Source organism: Podarcis bocagei, assembly GCF_964188305.1.
Source record: "Podarcis bocagei genome assembly, chromosome: 10".
In the NCBI taxonomy this organism is placed as follows: domain Eukaryota; kingdom Metazoa; phylum Chordata; class Lepidosauria; order Squamata; family Lacertidae; genus Podarcis; species Podarcis bocagei.
The window spans coordinates 97,747-118,924 of record NC_138135.1 but is presented as its reverse complement, the minus strand read 5'-3'; the positions used below and the strand labels follow the sequence as shown (position 1 = coordinate 118,924).

General features: G+C 45.4%; 2 protein-coding genes across 2 annotated transcripts; one reads left to right on the top strand and one right to left on the bottom strand.

The window, feature by feature from the left end:
* Positions 1-636: 636 nt before the first annotated feature.
* On the bottom strand, positions 637-8,573 carry LOC308595833 (lysozyme C, milk isozyme-like). The gene is made up of 4 exons (XM_081210574.1): positions 8,349-8,573; positions 6,009-6,170; positions 2,794-2,872; positions 637-951 (listed from the first exon to the last, which is right to left on the bottom strand). Exons 1-4 carry the CDS (start codon positions 8,482-8,484, stop codon positions 885-887), a joined length of 444 nt encoding a protein of 147 aa, XP_081066700.1. The 5' UTR covers positions 8,485-8,573; the 3' UTR covers positions 637-884.
* A 4,659-nt stretch (positions 8,574-13,232) lies between these two features.
* On the top strand, positions 13,233-14,156 carry LOC308596903 (olfactory receptor 10R2-like; the record flags this gene model as incomplete). The annotated part of the gene is made up of 1 exon (XM_081212209.1): positions 13,233-14,156. The coding sequence occupies one exon, from the start codon at positions 13,233-13,235 to the stop codon at positions 14,154-14,156; it is 924 nt and encodes a 307-aa protein (XP_081068335.1).
* Positions 14,157-21,178: the final 7,022 nt, after the last annotated feature.

Sequence of the window (21,178 nt, the reverse complement as noted above, 5' to 3'; positions counted from 1 at the left end):
TCCGGACCTGTGCTTTCCAGGCATGGGTCAGGCGGAAGTGCTCTGTATCTGCACAGGTTATACCTCCCAGAGACTAGCATGGTTATGGAAGTAATCAGCAATTCATCAGCTTGTCCATGCTGGTTATTGGATACTATTGCACAGGTATTGTGGTGCAGCCCAAATTACCTCTCAATTTGCTGCCAACCTAGCAGTTCAAAAACATGTCAGAGCAAGTAAATAAATAGCTACTGCTGCGGTGGGAAGGTAAATGGTGTTTCCATGCGCTCTAGCTTCAGCCACGGTGTTCCGTTGCTCCAGAAATGGGTTAGTCCTGCTGGCCCCATGACCCGGAAAGCTGTCTGTGGGCAAACGCCGGCTCCCTCGGCCTGAAAGCAAGATGAGCACTGCAACCCCATATTCGCCTTTGACTGGACTTTACCGTCCAGGGGTCCTTTATCTTTTTTTTTACCTTGCCTCCCAATTATGAAATAATAATAATAATAATAATAATAATAATAATAATAATAATAATATAGTTTTCCCTTAATAATCAATAAGTACTCAGTGGAATCAGGGAACAGAGCAATGTTTGATTGCTTCTTGCTTCTTATCTCTCCCATTCACCCATCAAACAGGAAAAGAGTTCTAACTGGACTCAATTTATTGAAGTTCTTAAAGCAGAGAAACCCACAATGGCAAGCAAGATCGCTGCCCACTCCAGACACATTTTTTAAAAATACATTCTCTCCTTCCTGTAGAAAGAAAGCTATTCTACTGCATCATGGGAGTTACAGTATGTAAATGCTTGTATAGAAAGAAGCAGCTGGATTTTGCTTGTAGAGATCACTGTCACTAAAGGGAAAATCCAGAGAAATGCTGGATCTCATACAGGACTACGGAGCTCAAAGGCTGCAGCCAGCTGTCCACTCGGAGAGATCCTTTCCTTTGCAATGGTTCTTCCAAGCAACCCTGAAAGAAAGAAAAATGAAAGCAAAAAATGAGGATGGTGGGGAGTAAGGTGACTGCTCTTTGGACTGCAATGGGTGAAATGGATTGCTTTTCAGAACCTCAGATAGCTTCCCAGTGAGGCCTCAGCATCAGCTGCTCAATCCTTCTTCCTGCTCACTGTGTGACCTTGACTGGGCCAGACTAACCATAGAATCACATAATGTTTTGTCCTCTGGTCCCCCTCCTGCTCCCTTGCAATCTATTTAAAACCCATCCCTGATTTTTTTCTTTTCTTTTCTTTTAACAACAAAGGGACTGGTGCAATTTACAAGGCACACCATGGCTTCTTCAAGAAATAAATCATTCCCAAGTTCATGTTACATACATTAAAGTTGCCAAATGCCTATAACTGCCCTTGTGGTGTATTTTTGTAAGTCTTACAAGATGCATGTGTAACAAGGTTCTTCCAGTGGTGTAAAATGATTATTTCCCTCTTTTCCTTGCATAATCTGCATTTTAAGGGCAATTTTCTTTCTCTTGCTAAAATCCAAACTGGTCTGTACAATACTGTTAAGTTTAAGCTACCCAGATTTTCCCCCTGTCAGGTGATGATTTATCTGGCTGCAATTAGAAAATGCAAAATTAAGTTCTTAAACTTGATAAGCTCATTATACCCTGTAAACATAGAAAGCCAAAAACATTCTGGAGTAAATTCAATATTATCACTTGTAATGCTAATCAGTTCCCTTTGGACATTAGACCAGAACCTTCATATTGAGGTGCAATTCCATCAGAAGAATGATCAGTGCTGGTGGTCAATGTAGAGTCTACCTATCCACACCCCAGAATTACTGGATGAAACCTTATTTGTCATGGAACTTTAAGCATGCTAAAAACCAGCTTTCTCATTCCTGGTGCCTTCTGTATATTTTGGACCATAACTCCCATCATCCCTGACCGTTGGCCACACTGGCTGAAGGTGATGGAAACTATTGGGAGGCGCCAGACTGGGGAAAGCTGCTCAAGATCCTTGGTTTTGTGTCCCTTCTCCTAGTTTTCTCATAAAGCACATTTTACCCCCAGGGCCAAGAGCAAATGGGAAAGCTGCAGTACATGAGCCTAATAAGAGCCCAGCGGGGTCAGGTGGAAGGACCATCTCTGGCAGCGCTGTGCAATGCCAGGCCTTGTAGTGGCCTTGAATGTAAGAACATGTTCCCCAGCCATTTGCCAGGCATTTATTAGGACTTTGCTTTGGAAGAAATCAGACTCCCCCACTGGCTCAAGACTGCAATACCTCAAGGACCACCTCAAGTGCTGCCTCAATACTGCTGTGCCCTTCTGTTGCAGGGCTCTCTTGGAAATGGTTTATCCGTGTGAACCAGGAAGTGACCTCTCCAGACAACGGAACAACTCTTCTAATCTCTGCAGCTTCGATCTCCAGCATGACACCAACACTGTTAGGCAGTGTGCATGTGTACTTCATCTGTTTCCCTCCCTCCCACTGACCCCTCAGCACAGCCAGGGTGCTGGCAACCCATGCTACACCACTGTAAGCTGGGATTTGAACTCAGGCCTCCCAGGTCCATCACTTTTGACCACTGCTTTACAGTGGCTCAGTTGTTAGACTGTTCCCTTAAACTCACACCTGCGTACTTACAGCTCCCAACAGGCAAGAGGCACCAAAAGTCTTTGCTGTACGTTTAAGGAAGCATCTTTGAGGCACCACCAGTGCCTAGTGAGGAAGCATCTTTAGCTGCCAGCTGCAACAAAGCCTAGTGAAAGACATGTCTCTATGCAGTCACAACAATTGAAATCTCAGCTGCTTTTGAGTCTTGCCAGCAGTGAGAAGTTAGCAAGACTCACCAGGCATCCATCCCTTGGGGGTCACGAACAACTGTCTTAGCGCACTCAATGTCATCTGTGATGTCGTCATTTGTGAAAGCTGTTGACAAAATTAGCAGAAAGAAAAGGAGGGTATTTGGTTTTCTAAAGAGCTTTTTTCCAACCCCATAAAGCACATCCTGCCTTTGCACTCAGGAAGGATACATTGGGTTGCCTCAGAAATGTGGACGTGCTTTTCCTTTCAGACTCAAAGCCGGAATACTTTGGGGGAGCATTTAGAGCATTTCCCCTTTGAACTGGCCTTCAGATATTGGGGCAGGGCTGGAAAGTATGTTTCAGCCTGAGGGCCACAATTCCTCTTGGGAAGTCTTATGGGGGCCACATGCTAGTGCAGAGGCAAAAGTGTGTAGGTCAAAGGATAGGACTCTTTATGCAGCCAGCTACAGTAGCCACAGAGCAGTCAGAGTTTTCAACCCCCATCTTGTCTCGTTATCCTCCAGGCAAGCAAGCAAGGGGGTCTCATCACAGTTCAAGGGCACATTCAGGTGAAGCACTTGGGCTGCACACAGAAGAGGGCCTGAGAGAGGGCATGGTCAAGGGAAAGTCATGCGAGGTGGACAGATAGGTCTGGAGGGCCACATTTGCCCTGAAGTTCTCCCTCCCTGTGTGGGGGTTAATTATAGTGACTGCAAGTTCAAGAGAAAGGTTTCCCCTCTCCCCTCATCTTATGTGCCCCATGCCCTTGCCAAATCTGCTCCAGAGGGTCAGGGTGACCCTTAGAACAGATTGAGGGGTCGTGCTGGGAGAGGAGAGGGGCATAATGTTCCAATGTGGAAACAGAAATCCTTGGCTTATGGAACATTTATTTAGGGCTGTGTTAGATTCCACCCTGTGCTAGCTACTCAGTAACAGCTGTAGGAATCCTAACAGTGCTACTTATTCACACAATTAATTCACCTTACTCAAAGCATTCTGGCTGTCATTATGGATGGGTGAAAGCCTGAAAATGTATTTTCTTACATTAGAATCATGGGGGGCTAAAGAGTGTGTCTGGGAATAGGTAGTGGGTTTTTTAATTGGGGGGGGCATTCAAGATGCACTGCCTCCCCTTCCATTCTTGGCTGACGCTTGGAGAAAGGGGAGCAGAAGGAGCCACAGTGTTGATGATGCTTTCCCATCTAAGTTCAAGAACTGGATTTGGGGGCAAAGAGGAGCAATTCTTCAGAACTATTCATCAGAGAGGGATAGGTAATGGTTTTTATTTGCTTCTCCAGCAAGACACAGCTGTTGGCAAGGAACAGGGGGTGAACTTATTTGCACTTCCTGAAATAATATGCAATCTTAAAGACAGATGCCTTTCAAAACACAGTTTCAAAATCTCTAAATCCAGTTATCATTCCTAATCTTTCAATGCAGTTCTACAGCCAAATAATATGCATGGTCTGGGAAATGATATATAATGAAATGAAAAAGGTATTTAAATATACCTTCCTTAAGAAACCAGAGGCCTTTCTCCTGGGCATTGTCGGCCAATTGGTGCCAAAGAAAGATAGAACATTCTTTATGTATGCTACAACAGCAGCAAGAATACTCACTGCAAAGTTTTGGAAGACGCAAGATCTACCCACCTTGGAAGAATGGCAGATGAAGGTGATAGACTATATGGGATTGGCAGAAATGACTGGCAGAATCTGAGACCAGGGAAAAGAGACGGCGGAAGAAGATTGGAAGAAATTTAAGAACTATCTTAAGAAACACTGTAAAATTAATGAGTGTTAAAATGATGCGGCTTTAGAAAGTAAGTGGATTACAGCTGTAAAGATTAAGTTAAAAGAAAAGAAAGGTTAACAATTAGATAAAATTAAGGGTGAGGATTTGCTGAACTAAATATTTGAAATTGGAATGCAGAAAGGGGAGGTATGAGGAGGTCGGTGAAGTAGGTTTTAAGCAAATAAGGATTTGAAATTATACTTGTTTTTTCTTGTTTGTGTTTGTTTTGTATTGTTGCGTTTGATTATATAATTTGTGAAACTTTAATAAATATCTTATAAAAAAAATGCATGGTAGGGGAAAACCCATATATTAATGAGAACAACATAGAAAGATGCATTACATTAGTTACAGTTGCATACAAATGCAACCAAAAATGCAAAGGAATGTGCTACTTTAAAAACAAAACAAAACAATTTTAGGCAGAAATATGGAGAACTGAACTTTAGACAGGGAAAATGAGAAACTGCCTTACTGTAAGGCTATTTCTAAATGGCCACTGCTGTGGGGGTGGAGTTGCAAGGGTGAGGCAAAGGACACAGGGGAAGGATGTATGAGCAACAGATGAGACCTCTATAGGGCACCACAGACACCAGGAATAAGCAGGACAATAGCCAGGCATTAGATACTATCACTGTATGGTGGGGGGGGGGAGTGGGTATGACAGCATCTCCTGCCATTCAGCGAGAAGATTTCACTGCCATAATAATAATAATAATAATAATAATAATAATAATAATAATAATAATAATTATTTATTTATACCCCACCCATCTGGCATGTACCACTCTGGCAAGACAGTCTGTGGGCAGGGAGGGTCTCATCCTGCATACCAGATGGAGCTGATAAACAGCTGCCCTGGACACAGAATTGACCTGCGCTTCCATGGACAGCCGTGAGTCCAGAATGACTCCCAGGCTACGCACCTGGTCCTTCAGGGACACAGTGACCCTATTCAGGACCAGGGAGTCCCCCACATCTGCCCACCCCCTTTGGCTGATTAAACAATCTAGAGCCTTTTAAAGAATAATAACATTATAATATTAACAATAATAATGACTGGAATTGACAGATTTGTCTTCCCTCGTCGTTGCTTCTGTGAACCTGTGACGAGGCAGGTCTCACCTTCTGGACTGCAGGGAGCCTGGCCCCCCAAGATAGATGGTGGGTCAGGGCAACAAGAGAGAAGCCCGAGGTTGTTGAGGTGGACAAAGCAAGGCTAGGCCTGTCCCTGGTCTTTGCTTATTAGACCAGAGGCACAAGCTGGGATGTCTTGGGGGTGGGTGGCAATAGAAATGCCGTGATAAGGTGGGGAATGAGGTTTCTAAGTGAGCGTGTGGATTGCAGAGGGAGAATGGTAACTGAAGGGAGACAAATTGGGTGCTTCCTTCAAAAACACAACCCAGCCTCTCTGGAAAATTGCAGAGGCCTTTTGCTGGCCATCTGTATGGCACCACGTTGCTTACCACTGCAGGAGATTCTGCATCCATTGGCTGTTTCGCCCTGTTGATTGTCACACCAATAGCGACTGTTTATTTGAAAAACCCCATAGTCCTGGCTGCCGTCTGTGTTTGGTGGCCCCACAGCGCTACTTTCGTATTTGCTTTCATGATAAGCTGTGCAGATCCCTGGAAGAAAGTGAGAAGGAAAAGGGCCATCGTGTGAGGGGGCAGAGGAGAGAGGGAGATTATTCCCCCCCCTTCAAAGTTGCAATAACTTGAAACAAGGTAACTTTAAAACATTCTGTCAGTTAACTGTAACAAATGTGTGTGACTTAAAAAAAACCAGCATTGAAAAGAAACGTTTAGGGTTGTGCATCGGATTCAGGCGCTGCCTGATCTGAACCCGACTGATCTGGGCTTTGGCCAAGATGAGTGGAGGCAGCCCTGGACTGCTGCATATATGGGGCTATTGGGTGGGGCATCAAGCAGGGAGAGGGAGAGGCAGGTAACCCTAGCACAGGGGTCAGCAACCTTTTTCAACCGTGGGCCGGTCCACTGTCCCTCAGATCTTGTGGGGGGCCGGACTATATTTTGGAGAAAAAATAATGAACGAATTCCTATGCCCCACAAATAACCCAGAGGTGCATTTTAAATAAAAGGACGCATTCTACTCATGGAAAAACATGCTGATTCCTGGACCGTCTGTGGGCCGGATTGAGAAGGCGATTGGGCCGCATCCTGTCCCCGTGTCTTAGGTTGCCTACCCATGCCCTAGCACTTGTAAACCAGTACCCAGGAGGAACGAATCCTCCATTTACCAGCTGATGAGCAAAGGATTTGATGCTACTGTGCCCTGGAGTGATGTGCTTTGCAAAGCAGCCCCCCCCCCTTTGAATCCTCAGTGAAGGTGGAAGCGGGGAGGAGACACAGCTCTTAGAATCACAGAATGATAGAACTGTAGAGTTGGAAGAGTCATCCAGTCCAACCTTCTGCAGTGCTAAAGTATCCCTGGCCATCCAACCTCTGCTTAAACACTCCCTACAAAGGAGAGTCCTCTACCTTCTGAGGGAGACTGTTCCACTGTCAAACAGCTCTTCCCCTCAGGAAGCACTTCCTGATGTTTCGTTGGAATCTCCTTCCTTGTAACGTGAATCCATTGGTTTGGGTTCTAGTCTCTGGAGCAGGAGAAAACAAGCTTGCTCCATCTTCCCTGTGACAGCTTTTCAGATATTTGAAGATAGCTATCATATCTCCTCTCAGTCTCCTCTTATCCAGGCCAAACATACCCAACTCCCTCAACCATTCCTCATCAAGCTTGGTTTCCAGATCCTTGATAATCTTGCTCATGAATATCCTTCTTAAATTGTGCTGCTGCCTAGAGCTGGACACAATGGGGTATACTAGTTGGGTAAGAGAGTGGGGGGGGAATCGCATCTGGCAATCAGTGCTTCCCTTTGCTTTCAGATAGTACATGGGTAGATGAATCTAAAAAGCCCAGGACACAATTTTTTAAGGCCTCAAGCAGCTATGGTGGCCTATTTACCAGAAATAATTTATTTAGCATTAACTCTGGAAATGTATACTCGATTCTGACAAAACTCAGCCTTCTAGAGCAAAATATACACCAGGAGCCTTACTTAGGTTGGAATCGAGTGTACACTTCCAGAGTTAATGCTAAATACATTACTTCTGCTAAGTGAGCCTCCATAGCTGCAAGAGGGCCATGAAAACTTATGTCCCAGGTTTTTTAGGCTCATCTACCCATGTGCTATCTGAAAGCAAAGGGGTGCATTTGTTGCCAGGAGTGAAATATATTGGCTACGTGGGTGGCGCTGTGGTCTAAACCACTGAGCCTCTTGAGCTTGCCAACCAGAAGGTCGATGGTTCGAATCCCTTCAACAAGATGAGCTCCCGTTGCTCTGTCCCAGCTCCTGCCAACCTAGCAGTTCGAAAGCACACCAGTGAAAGTAGATAAATAGGTACCGCTGTGGCAGGAAAGTAAACAGCATTTCCGTCACGGTGTCCTGTTGCGCCAGAAGTGGTTTCGTCATGCTGGCCACATGACTTGGAAAGCTGACTGTGGAGAAACGCTGGCTCCCTCAGCCTGAAGAGAGATGAGCACCACAACCCCAGAGTTTCCTTAGACTGGACTTGACCATCCAGGGGTCCTTTACTTCTTCTTTTTTATATTGGCATTATTTCCCACTCTCCCACCCCACTAGTATGTTTAATCAGGGTTTCAAAAACTCTAGTTAAACATTAGCCTCATACTGAAAATGATTCTGGGCTGGATCCTGGTTGGGCAGGATTTGTCCCCAAACACCTAAAAATGCAAAGATGGAGGAAAAGGAAGAGCAAACTCACAGTCGGCCAGGCTAATGCCATGGTATCCATCCAGCCCATGCTGTTTCAGAAGTGCAGCCAGTTCACATTTCTCAAATACTTTGGCTTCATTCACCGAAATGAGGAGGCAGAAGAGAGTGAGGGCCACAACCTTCATCTCTGCAAGTCCCTGGAGAGCGATGTTTGGGTTCCCTTGGATTCCCAGTGGCTTTTATAGTCCAGAGTTCCTGGAGTGTCCAAACGGTAAACAGGATGGTGATTGCAAAATGTGCATGTGTGGCAATAGCAAAAAATGTTGCAGTTCTGAGTTGACCTGCACACAAAACAAAATCTCAACATTTACCGGTACTCATCAGGAAATAAAATTAAAATAGGCAGAAAAACTAAACACAGAATCACAAGTTTTAAAAGTGCCTTAATCAACAAATCATTTAATCATCCATTGCCACATATTACATGAGAACTGATACAATCTCATATTTATATTCCCAGAGGCTGGAATCCCAGAATACTCCAGCTATAATTTTCCCTCCCAGCAACTACACTTTAAGGGTTGAACTGTTGTGGCCCCAGAGGTGATATATACAACCAACCAGCTTGGAGGCTTCACACAAGGTTAGATGACTTATCTTAGAACATATGAATAATTATTTTAAAAATAGATACATTACCAGACCCTCCAAGTGTCCCTATTTTCCAGGGATGTCCTGGAGAGAAGCCATCCCGGTTTCTGATTTGACCCCGGAATGTCCCACTTTTCCTTAGGATGACCCTATTTTCATTGGAGAAATGTTGGAGGGTATGGAGTTATCTGACCCCCCAAGCCGTCTGAAGGCAATCCTGTACAGGGAAGTTTCTTACATTTAATGTTTTATTGTGTTTTTATATATGTTGGAAGCTGCCCAGAGTGACTGGGGCAACCCAGCAAGATTTGTGGGGTATAAATAGCAAAATTATCGTTATGGAATGGGACGTTCCTATTTTCATCAGATAAATGTTGGAGGGTATACTTTGTAGCTGGGCAATTTCTCATTTTCTGCACAGATCTTATGTACTATCTCCCAGGATACTTGGAGGTAAGGACCAACAACATGTATATATTCATCTGTCACTCTCCTCGGCCACCCAAACATCCTGAGCTGCACATTTAGGGGATTTGAGGCTCAGGGGCTGGCAGAAGGGAGTCTGGGGATGGAAATTATTGTGAGGTGACAAATAGACAGAGAAAAAATAGAAGCTTTTGGAGACGAAAAAGGGACCAGTACAGAACTTTAATATCACAGCCATGAACAATGTGTGTATCTGAAGAAGTGTGCATGCACACGAAAGCTTATGCCCAGAACAAACTTAGTTGGTCTCTAAGATGCTACTGGACAAAAAAATAAAAAAATAAAATATATATTTCAGCCATGAACAATGTCATTCTTGGCCAGCTGCCCTCTGTTTTTAGGGCTCTGCTCTGTTATTCTAGTGCAGAGGCTCTCAAAGGGTGCGGTGGCAGAGGATGGCAACTGGGTGGGACAATTCAAGGACAATATTATATTTGGGGAAGGATTCATGTTCTTATGTAGCTGCATTGTTTTCTACTTTCTGGATGTCCCATCATCATATTTGAGATCCACTGTTCTAGTGATTGAAGGAGACTAGGAGTAGAAGGATTTGTCCATTTTGGTTTCCTCAGTTTCACATTTTTGCAACCTCAAATTCAGTTCATGACCCTCCTTCAGCAATTTGCAAAAATAATAATAATAAAAAAGTCCTAATGAAAATTCATTAGTATTTTAGTGTGAATTTCTCATAAAAACACATTTTTGTATGCACTTTGAAATTATGTACACATTTTTGAAAGCAATTTCCTCTAATAGCAGGCATTTTTGTATGCTATTTTCACTAATACATTAATCTTTATGCACACTTTCTTTAATATATGCATTTTTGCAAACATTGGTTGGAGACGTGCACCACAACATTCAGGTAAGTGCAGATTTCAAAGGGTACCTGTTTTTCCATTTGTGTACTGTGTCATAAAGTGTGAATAGATTTGTCTTTAAAATGCTAATGGAATTGACAACCTCCCACCATTCCTACTGGAGACCACTAACATCAAACCCTCCAAGTGTCCCTGTTTTCCAGGGATGTCCCAGATTTACAGAAGCCGTCCCAGTTTCTGATTTGATCCTAGACTGTCCCGTTTCCCCTATTTTATCAGAGAAATGTTGAAGGGTATGGAGTTATTCAACTGCTGAGCCATCTGAATAGTATAGGGAATTTTAAAAAATGTTTAATGTTTTATTATGTTTTTATATGTGTTGGAAGCTGCCCCAAGTGGCTATTATTATTATTATTATTATTATTATTATTATTATTATTATTATTATTATTATTATTATTGAATAGGACATCTCTATTTTCATCAGAGAAATGCTGAAGGGTGTGTGACATTTCCCCGAAGAAAGCCGAAGGCATTTCAAAAGAGGGATCATTTCTTGTAATATGCAACACCCCCCCCCACCCAGTTTCACCAGTTTGTGCAGGTTTGTTTGTTCTTTGCATTGTTGCAAAACCTGGAAAACCTGAATGAACAGTCTATTTCCCGTGTGCCACTTTTGCATGTGTTCATTCCTAAATTCTTTCTGTCCTGTTGCCTCATTTGCCTTAAAAAATTCCACAAACATTCATATTCAAATATATTCTAAACATATTTTGCCCCAAAGGCAAAATGACCTATTTATTGATTATACATCCCAGTGGTTTTGTGTTGTTGTTTTTTACACAAAATTAGTGAGCAAATTAGATAACATTAACTAGTCACTGAACATTCATTCTGAATAATTTTGGGGGAGCTTATTCGAGGTTGCATCAAACAGTTGCTGCCCTCCATTTCCCAGTGCACTTCTCTACCAAGTTCTGTATTGCAAAACGTCTGGGGTTTTGGTGGCGGCGGGGTGGGGGGCGGGAAGAGGAAATTATTTTTTTGCACAATAATGCCCAATCAACTTTTGCCAAATCAAAAATTGCAAAACCTGAATATGTTGCTATATGATTGAATTCCACCTGAAAAGAGTGAAAATATGAAAGTATTCCTAACCCAGGTCTGAATCCAACGACTGTTGTGCTTCCCACCTGTTCCTTCACCAGTCCTTTTCTAGACTACTTTTATAGCAAATCTATGCATTTTATTCTGTAGTGCGCAATTGAAAATGCCTTCTTGAGTGGAGGCCTGCATTGCAACATTTGGAGAAGGGTGAAATCGGAAGGATCTGCCCATTAGCCCAGGAGCTGCAGGTTGGGTCAGAGCCGGTCAGGTCAGTTCATATGGGAAATTGAAAAAGGACAACTTCTCCACCTGTCCTGAGGAGACAGTGGGGGGTGTTTCTTGGATGAAGGGTCACATTCCCTTCTGAGGGCCAAACGCCAGTGGTGGGTGAGGCCAGAAGCAAAAGCAGGAGAACAGTGACTATACATTTTACATTTGTACAGATTAGTTTCTACACACACTCACCCCCCTCTATGCCCCGTTCAAGGAAGCAAGAGTCATTTTCAGACTTTGAGGACACATTCCAGCCAAGACAAAGCACTCAAGGAGGGTGCAAAGCATGGGCAGCGAGGGGCCTGGCAGAGAGTCCTGGTGTGAAATGAAGCCAGAATACTTCTGAATAAGAGCTAGAGGCACAGGAACAGAGTCCAGTAAAAAGTCCTAGCTGAGCCCCTGGCAACCTTGTGGTGCACAGGTTCTAGATCTCTCTAGCACACCATCATTTCCCCCATGCTCTAATGCTGCTTGCAAAGTTCATACTAATATGAGCTCCAGTTTGGTGAATGCACATCCACCCAGAGCTGGGCTTAAATCTGCTCAGAAAAGCATTTCCATTTTTCTGAGAGTTTTCTTTTGGAGGTTCTTGTTGAACTGATGGAAAATTTCAGCCACATGCCACCATCATCCTGAGAATATTTAGCAAAATGGCCCACACCAATTTCCCCCCAAAAGTGGAGAATAGGGATCCTGCGTAAATATTGCTTACTCTTGTTTTTGACAGGAAGAATGGGTTTGGCTCCTATCCCTTTCTTCCTTAGCCCATTGCTTCATTCATCTAACAGCATGAATTCACAAAATAGTAAATAGTACCCCTCCTTATTAACTGAGCTGAAATTTCTTAGAAGATAATTTTCTTTTTTGCCTCCTCCCCAACTCTTTCAAAATCCCACTGGTCAACAGAGAATATGCACACATACACCAGTTTGCTGCTCACAAGCAGGATGGATAATTTTGGAGGCTAATTTTGCTCATGTGCAAAAAAAAATCTTCCACAAGGTGATTGCTCATAGGGGTTATATGAACAGTTACCAAGTGGTGAAGACTGGACTGAATCTGGTAAATGAGAGTTTTCCATAGCTGCAAAGTGTTTGTCTGCTGTGTGAAACCTTGCTTCGCCTCTGCTTCACTACTAACACAGGTCATAGCTTGTTTTATATGATAAAGCACAGCAGAGTTATATACTACAGTTATAACTACTGTGGTGCATGAGAGAATATTGCCAAACACAAATTAGCTGGCTTATTTTTTGGCAGGTTTGGCCTTATTTTTTGATTGTATTCTGATTGGCTGATGTTATAGCTAGCTGTTTTGACTGGGTTTGTGTGTGTGAGAATGTCCTTGGTTTTTCTTCCATAACATGGGTAATTTGTGGTTCTCATGATAGTTTCACAGAATTCTAATGTGCACCTAGGCCCCTCAAAATTGGTGACTCCTGGACTAGAGGGTCAAACCCACAATGACAGTTCAGGTTTACCAATCCTCTTGCATATTTCTGCTAATGGCATTCATAACTGATGTAGGTATATGTCACTCTGTGTTACTTCCACTACAGCTCAGGGATGGTTCATGATCCTTCGATCAACTGTACCATGGTGACCGAGTTTGTCCTGTTGGGGTTCACTAGTCACCCAGGCTTGGCCCGACTGCTGTTTGGACTCTTCCTCCTGATGTATGCAGTGACCTTGGCAGGCAACGGGCTGATTATGACTGTGGTGTGGACTGATCCTCTCCTCCATACACCCATGTACCTCTTCCTGGGCAGCCTTTCATGCTCTGAGACAGCCTACACTTTGGTGGTCATACCACAAATGCTTTGTGACCTGCTGGCTCCCCATAAGCCCTTTCCCTTGGCATCGTGTGCTGCTCAGATGTTCTTCTTTGTGGCCTTAGGTGTGGCTGACTGTCTGCTGTTGACAGCCATGGCATGGGACCGCTATGTGGCCATTTGCCACCCACTACACTATGGGACCTTCATGAGCCAACGGATTTGTTGGGGCCTAGTGATGGGGTCTGTCTGTGGTGGTTTCATTCTTTCTTCCTTCCTCACTGGAGTGATTTTCTCTTTGCCATTTTGTGCGCCCAACCATATCCCCCATTTCTTCTGTGACATCCCTCCTGTGCTGAGCAGGATATGTCCTGGCCATGGAACTATTGAAGTTACTGTTACAGCCTTGGTTGCCATGATCCTCATCGTCCCTTTCTCCTTCATCATGCTGTCTTACGGGTGCATTTTGATGGCTTCCCTGAACATGAGCTCGTCTCAGTACTGTCGCAAGGCCTTCTCCACCTGTGGAGCCCACTTGACAGTGGTCTTTCTTCACTATGGCTGTGCCATCTTCTCATATGCCAGACCTAAAGGCAGCTATATTGAAGGCCAGGACCATATCCTTGCGGTGTCTTACACTGTTCTCATTCCCATGCTCAACCCTCTGATCTACACTCTAAGGAACAATGAAGTGAAGGGAGCACTTAGGAAGATGATGTGTCGGGGTTGCTTTCTTCCTAAGGGATAGATGAAACGTTCTACTGAAAATGGACTCCAGATGGACAGTTCTGCATTTCCCTACCCTGTCTTTTTGTGTTTCAGTTCAGTTCCATTTCTATAATGTACATTGTGAAGTAGTTTCCAAGTGCATTGCTTCGCAGAAATATGTATAATAATTCAGTGTTTCACAGATGGTATTTATAAGAACTAAAGAAAGCCTGGCTGAGACACAGAGCCTGCTCTCCTGTCACAGCCCAACTGGAGAAGAGAAAGATACAACTTGGTTCCAGTGTGAAGATGCTTCTCTGACGATCCTTGGGGATCCAACCACTATTTTATCTTACTCATTCATCTGAAAAATGCATTAACTACTTCATGTTCTTAAAACATATAAAAACAGTATAAAATGCTGTTCTGCTCTTTCACAAAATGAACAGACAAGGCTAGGATCACCCCTCTGGCTGCTCACCTCAGATGCTTTTACAGAAAGGTGAGCAGGAGTGTGTGGTTCCTAATGTGTGGTGAGCATGATGCAGGGATTATATTTCAAGAAAGTTTTGTGTTTTTAATTCATAAACTGAATTTGGATAACTTTAACAAAGTCTGGAGGGAAATGGTTTATTTATTTATCATGATGGCTTGAAAACTTGCTTGAAAGAAATAAGCTGTTACTGTACTGGTGTGGGGTTTAAAGTGTGATTGTGTTTTACTATCTGTTTTTGATAGTTTCTAATGCCTTTGTGAACTGGTCTGATATTTTTCCACAGGAAGCTGCTATCCTGTTGTTTGATAGAGTGTTGGACTATTACCTGGGAGACCAGGGTTCGAACCCCCTTCAGCCATGAAGCTCACTGGGTGACCTCAGGCCTTTCACCATCTCGTAGTCCAACCATGTACACCACCTTGAGCTCATGGGGTGTGGGGAGGTGGCATATAAATAAAACAAATACAAAATACAAATAAAAAGCTTGTCTTAGTGGTGTTCTTGACAACTATCATCATGCATTGCCTGGGTTGGTGCTTGGTTATGTGCCTCCAGGGTGCAAAGCCCTGTGGCCCAGCAAGAAGACGGCAGGAAGATGAGGGCTGAGGAGAGGACTTTTGGAACAAATACTTGCCAAACACTTCCTGTTAAGTTGTGGGCGAACATATCAGACGACACAGCAATTCTTCCAAAGCAGCTCTTTATTTGTAAGCTGGAACAGAACTGACTGAGGAGCTCAGTCAGCCTGCTTATATAGAGCTCCAGAACAATGTAACTGTTGCCATTTTCTAAAACTATCCAATCACTGAATATCACTTTCGACCCTTCATTTGCATAACTATCTACAGTATCCCCCTGCTGGCCCAGGGTGAGAACTTCAGTACATAACACCCCTCCCCACCGAGATAAGGCGTTAGTTACAATCGTAATGGTTTCCTTATATACAGCACTATACGTAATGGTTCAATTAGGCACAAAAGCATATCGGTTACAATTTACATACTTAGACCAACAGTGATACATGTCCAACAACATAGTCCTTTAAATAAGTTGGGCGCTTGGAAACTCCCATCAGCCCCAGCCGGGGACTGGTAGCCAAGGAATGTCCCCCACATAGTTCCAGGCAAAGACCTGGTTTCCTGGAACAAATGACCGTGGTGCATTGGCACAGCCTGGGGGTTTGGCCCCGGCAAAGTCCAGGTACAGCCGGTCGAGCGGGGACCTGAGGCGGTGGCCCATAAACAGTTCAGCAGGACTCCGCCCTGTGGCCGCATGAGGGGTGATGTGTTGCACGAACAAGTATTCGGTGACCCGCTCATGCCAGTCTCCCCAGTCCAGGCGCGCCAGTGCCTCTTTTGCCGAGCGCACCATTCTCTCTGCTTGCCCGTTGCTGGATGGATGAAATGGTGCCGTTAGGGCATGGCGGATGCCCAGTCCCAAAAGATACCACTCAAAAGTGCCTGATGTGAACTGCGGTCCGTTGTCGGAGACAAGGACATCAGGACACCCATGCATCACAAAGAGGCCTCGCAGCACCCGGATGACGGCCTCGGTAGTGGTGGAGGGCATCAGGGCCACCTCCAGCCATTTGGAATAGGCGTCCACCACTACCATAAAGGTCCGGCCGTGAAAGGGGCCAGCCAGATCGATGTGCACCCTCGACCAGGGTGTCTTGGGCGTCTCCCAGGTGTGTCCCTTAGCTGCCGGTGGTGCAGGCCTCGATTCTTGGCACGCTTGACAGGCGGACACCCAGGCAGTGATGGCATCGTCCATGTTAGGCCACCAGACGTAACACCAAGCCAACGCCTTCATTTTGACGATTCCCGGGTGGCCAACGTGCAGAGCCTTCAGGACACATTGACGGAGTCTTTGGGGAATCACGACGTGGTCTCCCCACAGCAGACAGCCGCGATGAGCCGAGAGTTCATGTTGTCTGGTTGCGAACGGTTGGAACTCCGATGCAAAAGGCCCTTGTGGCCACCCCCTCCACACCCAGTTGAGCACATGGCTGATGGTGCGATCCTGGGCAGATGCGGAGGCCACCGTGGCAGCCGATACAGGGGCTGCCGGAAGATCCTCAATCAGGACTTCCGGGGTGGCGCCACCGGCAATGGTGGACTCCCTCTGAACTGGAGGGACTGGCTCCACGGTAAACAGGGTCTTCTCTGCTACAGCAAAGCGGGGACCCTTTTAAAATCACAGGCGGATGAAGCCTGTGACCGTGGGACTCAGCGGGCACCTTTAGCGCCCCCCCAATCTGCTAAGGAACCCACCAACGGGCTCCGAAGTGCGGAGGGGGAAGTGGCGCGGTGCTGTGAGTCAATCACTATTTCCGTGGAACGAAGCCGTACAGCTGTTGCCGGAGAGTGCTGCCTTTTTTCCTGGGACAATTTGGACTTTAAAAATAAGCACCTGTGAGTACTTAGAATTTGAACAATTGGATATTAAACAAAAATTTTGTGAGAAGGACAGAATCGGAGTATAAAAAAAAGAATCTATCGAATTAGGTACGGAGCGGGAAGGGCTAAACAGGAAGTCACCCTTCCGTCCTTTTGTAAATAGAATAAAGCAAAGGCAATTTATACTAGAGCTCAGAAAACTGTTTTTAAAAGATTGGATTTCAACATTTTAAATTGTGAACCTTTTCTTTGGACTGTTTGAAGTGATTTTAAAGGGAAGTAACTTTCTTCCGTCCTGATCCTGGAGCGGGGTGTCAGGACTGACGTGGAAGTTCACCAAGACAATCGCTTTTTGACAGATAGCTAAAAGAAGAGAAACTTTGCGATTCCACTGTTCGCTTTCGCATTTTAAAGGAATATATATGGACAAAGTATCTAAAGCATCTAAAAAAAAGGAAACTCTGTAGCAAGAATAAACAGAAGTCTTCCCCCTAGGGGGAGCTTTTGAAATTGTAACTAACTCCAGGGAATTGACAGCTGTTACAGAATAATGTGGGAAAGTATTTGACCTTGTAGGACAATGTATCCAGAAGCCTTGGTGTGTGCTTTTTACAAAACAAATGCTCTACTGGAAGAATTACACGAAAAGGTGAACTGGATGGTCATTTCGACTGGAAATCTTAAACAGGCAGTGGAATGTTTTGACCAGACAGTGGGAAAATATGTGGAGCACACTCAGGATTCAAACCAGGAGTGTGTTTTGACAGAACAGGAGTTTGTGGCATTTAATCAGGAGTGTGCTTTGACAGAACAGACCCAACAGGAGTATGATCTTTTGGATTGGACAAATGAATTTGGAAAAAGCCAGATTTGGAAAGGAAAAGTTTGGTGTGGTTTGGAAATGGGGGGCTGGATTGACCCCCCTATGTTGGGATGTCTGGACTCTTTAAATATGGTAATGGGCTGCGAAATGCTTGGGACTGTCGGGGCTCTCAACTTTGGAGGGCCCTTGAAATATGCTTTTAATTACCACATGGAATGCAGCGATGAACATGGAAAAGGGTCTGATCTGTCGAGAAGAGTTAAAAACATTGTTAAGCTGGAGCTACCACGAGCAAGAGATATTGTTAAGCTGGAGTTACCACAAGCAGGACATAAGGGAAATTACAACTACAAATATGAAGAAGAGCTGCGGAAGGGCCATGGAAGTGACTTGAGGGCCTCGGACATAAGGTTACCGGGCTAGACTGATGGGACTAAGGACTGACAAATCCCGGAACCAGGAGGAAGGGGCGTTGGATAAAGATTGGACTTGTTTATACCTTTCTTTCTTTTCTCTTCCTCATTATTAGATTGTTTTATAAGGTTGATGAAGGATAGAAAAATGTTGGAAGAAATCACCTGGCTTTACCAAAGATGCTCAAAGAATTATGAAAGAATATTATGATTATAAGAAGCTGGCAAGGTTAAGACTTAAGTTTTAAATTTTTAAGGTTTATTTTATTATAGAAAGATAGGATTAAAATAGTCTAGCGTAATGTAATGATAGAATTTTATGAAACATGGAAAGGAAAGGATTTGCTGGGATAATTAACAACTAGGATACAAAGGAAGGGAGGAGGAGGAGGTCTAAGAAAGAAGGTAATGACAGTTAAGGGTCTGAGAATAACGAACTTGTATTTAAATGTTTTCTTTTAAAGTTTGGGATTTTTGCAATTTTGTCACTTTTTGGGAATTTTCTTTTTTCTTCTTTTTTACACGGTGGGAAGGGGATTCTTTGTACTTTCTTTTGTTGTTATTTTCTCTGTTTTTTCTTTTTGTAACATTTTGAAAATTTTAATAAATATTTAATTTAAAAAAAAGGAAGATCCTCAATCAGGAGGAGCGATGAAGCAGGAACCGGGTCTTCCACAAACGCTGGAAGAGGGCAACGGCTGAGGGCGTCGGCATGGCCCATCGATTTCCCCGGGCGATGGACGAGCCGGTAGTGGTAAGCAGCCAGGAAAACAGTCCATCGCAGCATGCGTGGCGAGAGGACCGGTGGAGTTGGACGATCACCGGCGAGGAGGCCCAGGAGCGGCTTGTGGTCAGTGATGAGGTCAAAAGTCCTGCCGTAGAGGTATTCATGGAACCTCTTCACTCCAGCCACAAGTGCCAGTGCCTCCTTCTCAATCTGACTGTAATTCTGTTCAGTCAGAGATAGCGTCCTGGAAAAGTAGGCGAGCAGTGCTTCTCTTCCGTCTGGAAAACAGTGACTAAGGACAGCGCTGATGCCAAAAGGTGAGGCGTCACAGGCAAGGACCAGCGGCCTGGCTTCACTGTACTGTACCAGCACACTGTCTGATGAAAGGAGAGCCTTGACCGCATTGAAGGCCGCCGTCTCCCGATGACCCCAGGACCAAGGCGTCTTTGTGCTGAGGAGTCGGTGAAGAGGCTCAGCCACCGTGGCTTTGTGGGGCAGGAACATGTTATAAAAGTTCAGCAGCCCCAGGAACGCCTGCAACTCCGTCTTGTTCTTTGGGATGGGGGCCTGCTGGATAGCGCGGATCTTGGATGTGGTCGCGTGAAGGCCGGAGGCGTCGATAAGATAGCCCAGGAACTCCACCTGTGGAATGGCAATCTGGCACTTCTCCCTCTTTACCTTGAGCCCGGCCTCCTGGAACCTGATCAGCAAGGTACGGAGGCGCTCAAACAGCTGCTGGTGTGAGTCTGCGGACACCAAGACGTCATCAAAATATGGTACCATGCCTGGAAGCCCTTGCAGGAGACGCTCCATAAGGCTTTGGAAGATGCCAGGAGCCACACTCACCCCGAACTGCAACCGGCGGCAACAGAATGCCCCTCGGTGGGTGACGATCGTCTGGGCTTCAGCAGTGGCATCATCGATGGGCAGTTGTTGATAGGCTTGGGCAAGGTCCAGCTTAGCGAAGACCTTACCCTCACCCAGGGAATGCAGCAGGTGTTGGACAACAGGAACCAGATAAGTGTGCTGCTGAAGTGCCTTGTTGATCGTGCACTTGTAGTCAGCGCAGATTCTCACCGACCCGTCTGGCTTGACAGGCATGACGATGGGGGTTTCCCACTTGGCGTGGTCAACCGGCTCCAAAACTCCTTGGGCGAACAGCTTGTCCAGTTGTTCGTCCACCTTAGCCTTGAGAGCAAAGGGAACCCGGCGTGGCTTTAGCTTGATGGGGGTGACTTGTGGATCAAGTCTAAAGGAGATGGGCATACCTGTATATTGCCCCAAAGTGCCGTCAAAAACCTCGGCAAAGTCTTTGACCAGACCCTCAGTCTCTGCGTTAGAGATGCAGTTGATGCCGGTGACTTCCAGGCTGAGGGCATCAAACCAGTCTAGCCCTAGGAGGCTTGGCCGCTGACCTTTGACCACCACCAGTCAGAGCAGGCCCAAAAAATCCTTGAAGGCAATCTGGAACCGGCCAACACCTACCACGGGAATGCCATTTCCCTGGTAGTCTCTCAGGTGTACGTGGTGAGAGTCGAGTTGCCTTTTGGACACTCTGGGTACCAGTCTTTTGATGGTGCTCCAAGACACAATGGACAGGGCAGACCCGGTGTCGATCTCCATGTCACATGGAGCTCCTTCGATGAGCACCGTGATGTTCAGCTTGCGTCGCGTAGGCGAGTCGGTTTGGCCAATCGTGGTTCCAGACGGGCAGCGGCAGTTGGTGAGAGCGAAACAGCTTTCCTTGGCAGACTGGAGTGAAGACTTGGACTTGCGAGTCGGTGAAGGGGGGGTGTCAGACAGGGCCGATCGGCAGATCTTAGCGATGTGGCCCCTTCTGGAACACGTCCGACAGATGACATCTCTGAATTGACACTTGGCACGGGAATGTCTGGTTGGCCTTGGACTTCTGTTGGAACTTTCTGCGCTCCCGCTTTGTCTGGTGCACGTCATCGTCTTCACTGGAGGATGCCTCATCACTGCTGGCCTCTTTGTGATGCACTGAAACTGGCTTCCTAGCAAGACGCGGGCTGCTGGCCTTGCGGATCTCCTGGGCGGAGCGTTCAGCAGCTTCCGAGGCTGCAGCCTCCCCAATGGCTTTCTGCAGCGTGAGGTCTGGCTTGGCGAGGAGACGCCATTGCAGATGGATGTCCCGGACCCCGCAGACGATTCGATCCATCAGGGCATCGTCTAAGTCTCGGAAC

Bases quoted from the DNA above. Each gene is read 5' to 3' on its own strand.
- LOC308595833 (XM_081210574.1), bottom strand. From the start codon at position 8,484: ATGAAGGTTGTGGCCCTCACTCTCTTCTGCCTCCTCATTTCGGTGAAT. The intron at 2,873-6,008 runs GTAAGCAACGTG...TTTTGTCAACAG, and splicing joins ATGCAGAATCTCCTGCAGTG to CTTTCACAAATGACGACATC. The intron at 952-2,793 runs GTGAGTCTTGCT...TCTTTCTTTCAG, and splicing joins CCCCAAGGGATGGATGCCTG to GGTTGCTTGGAAGAACCATT.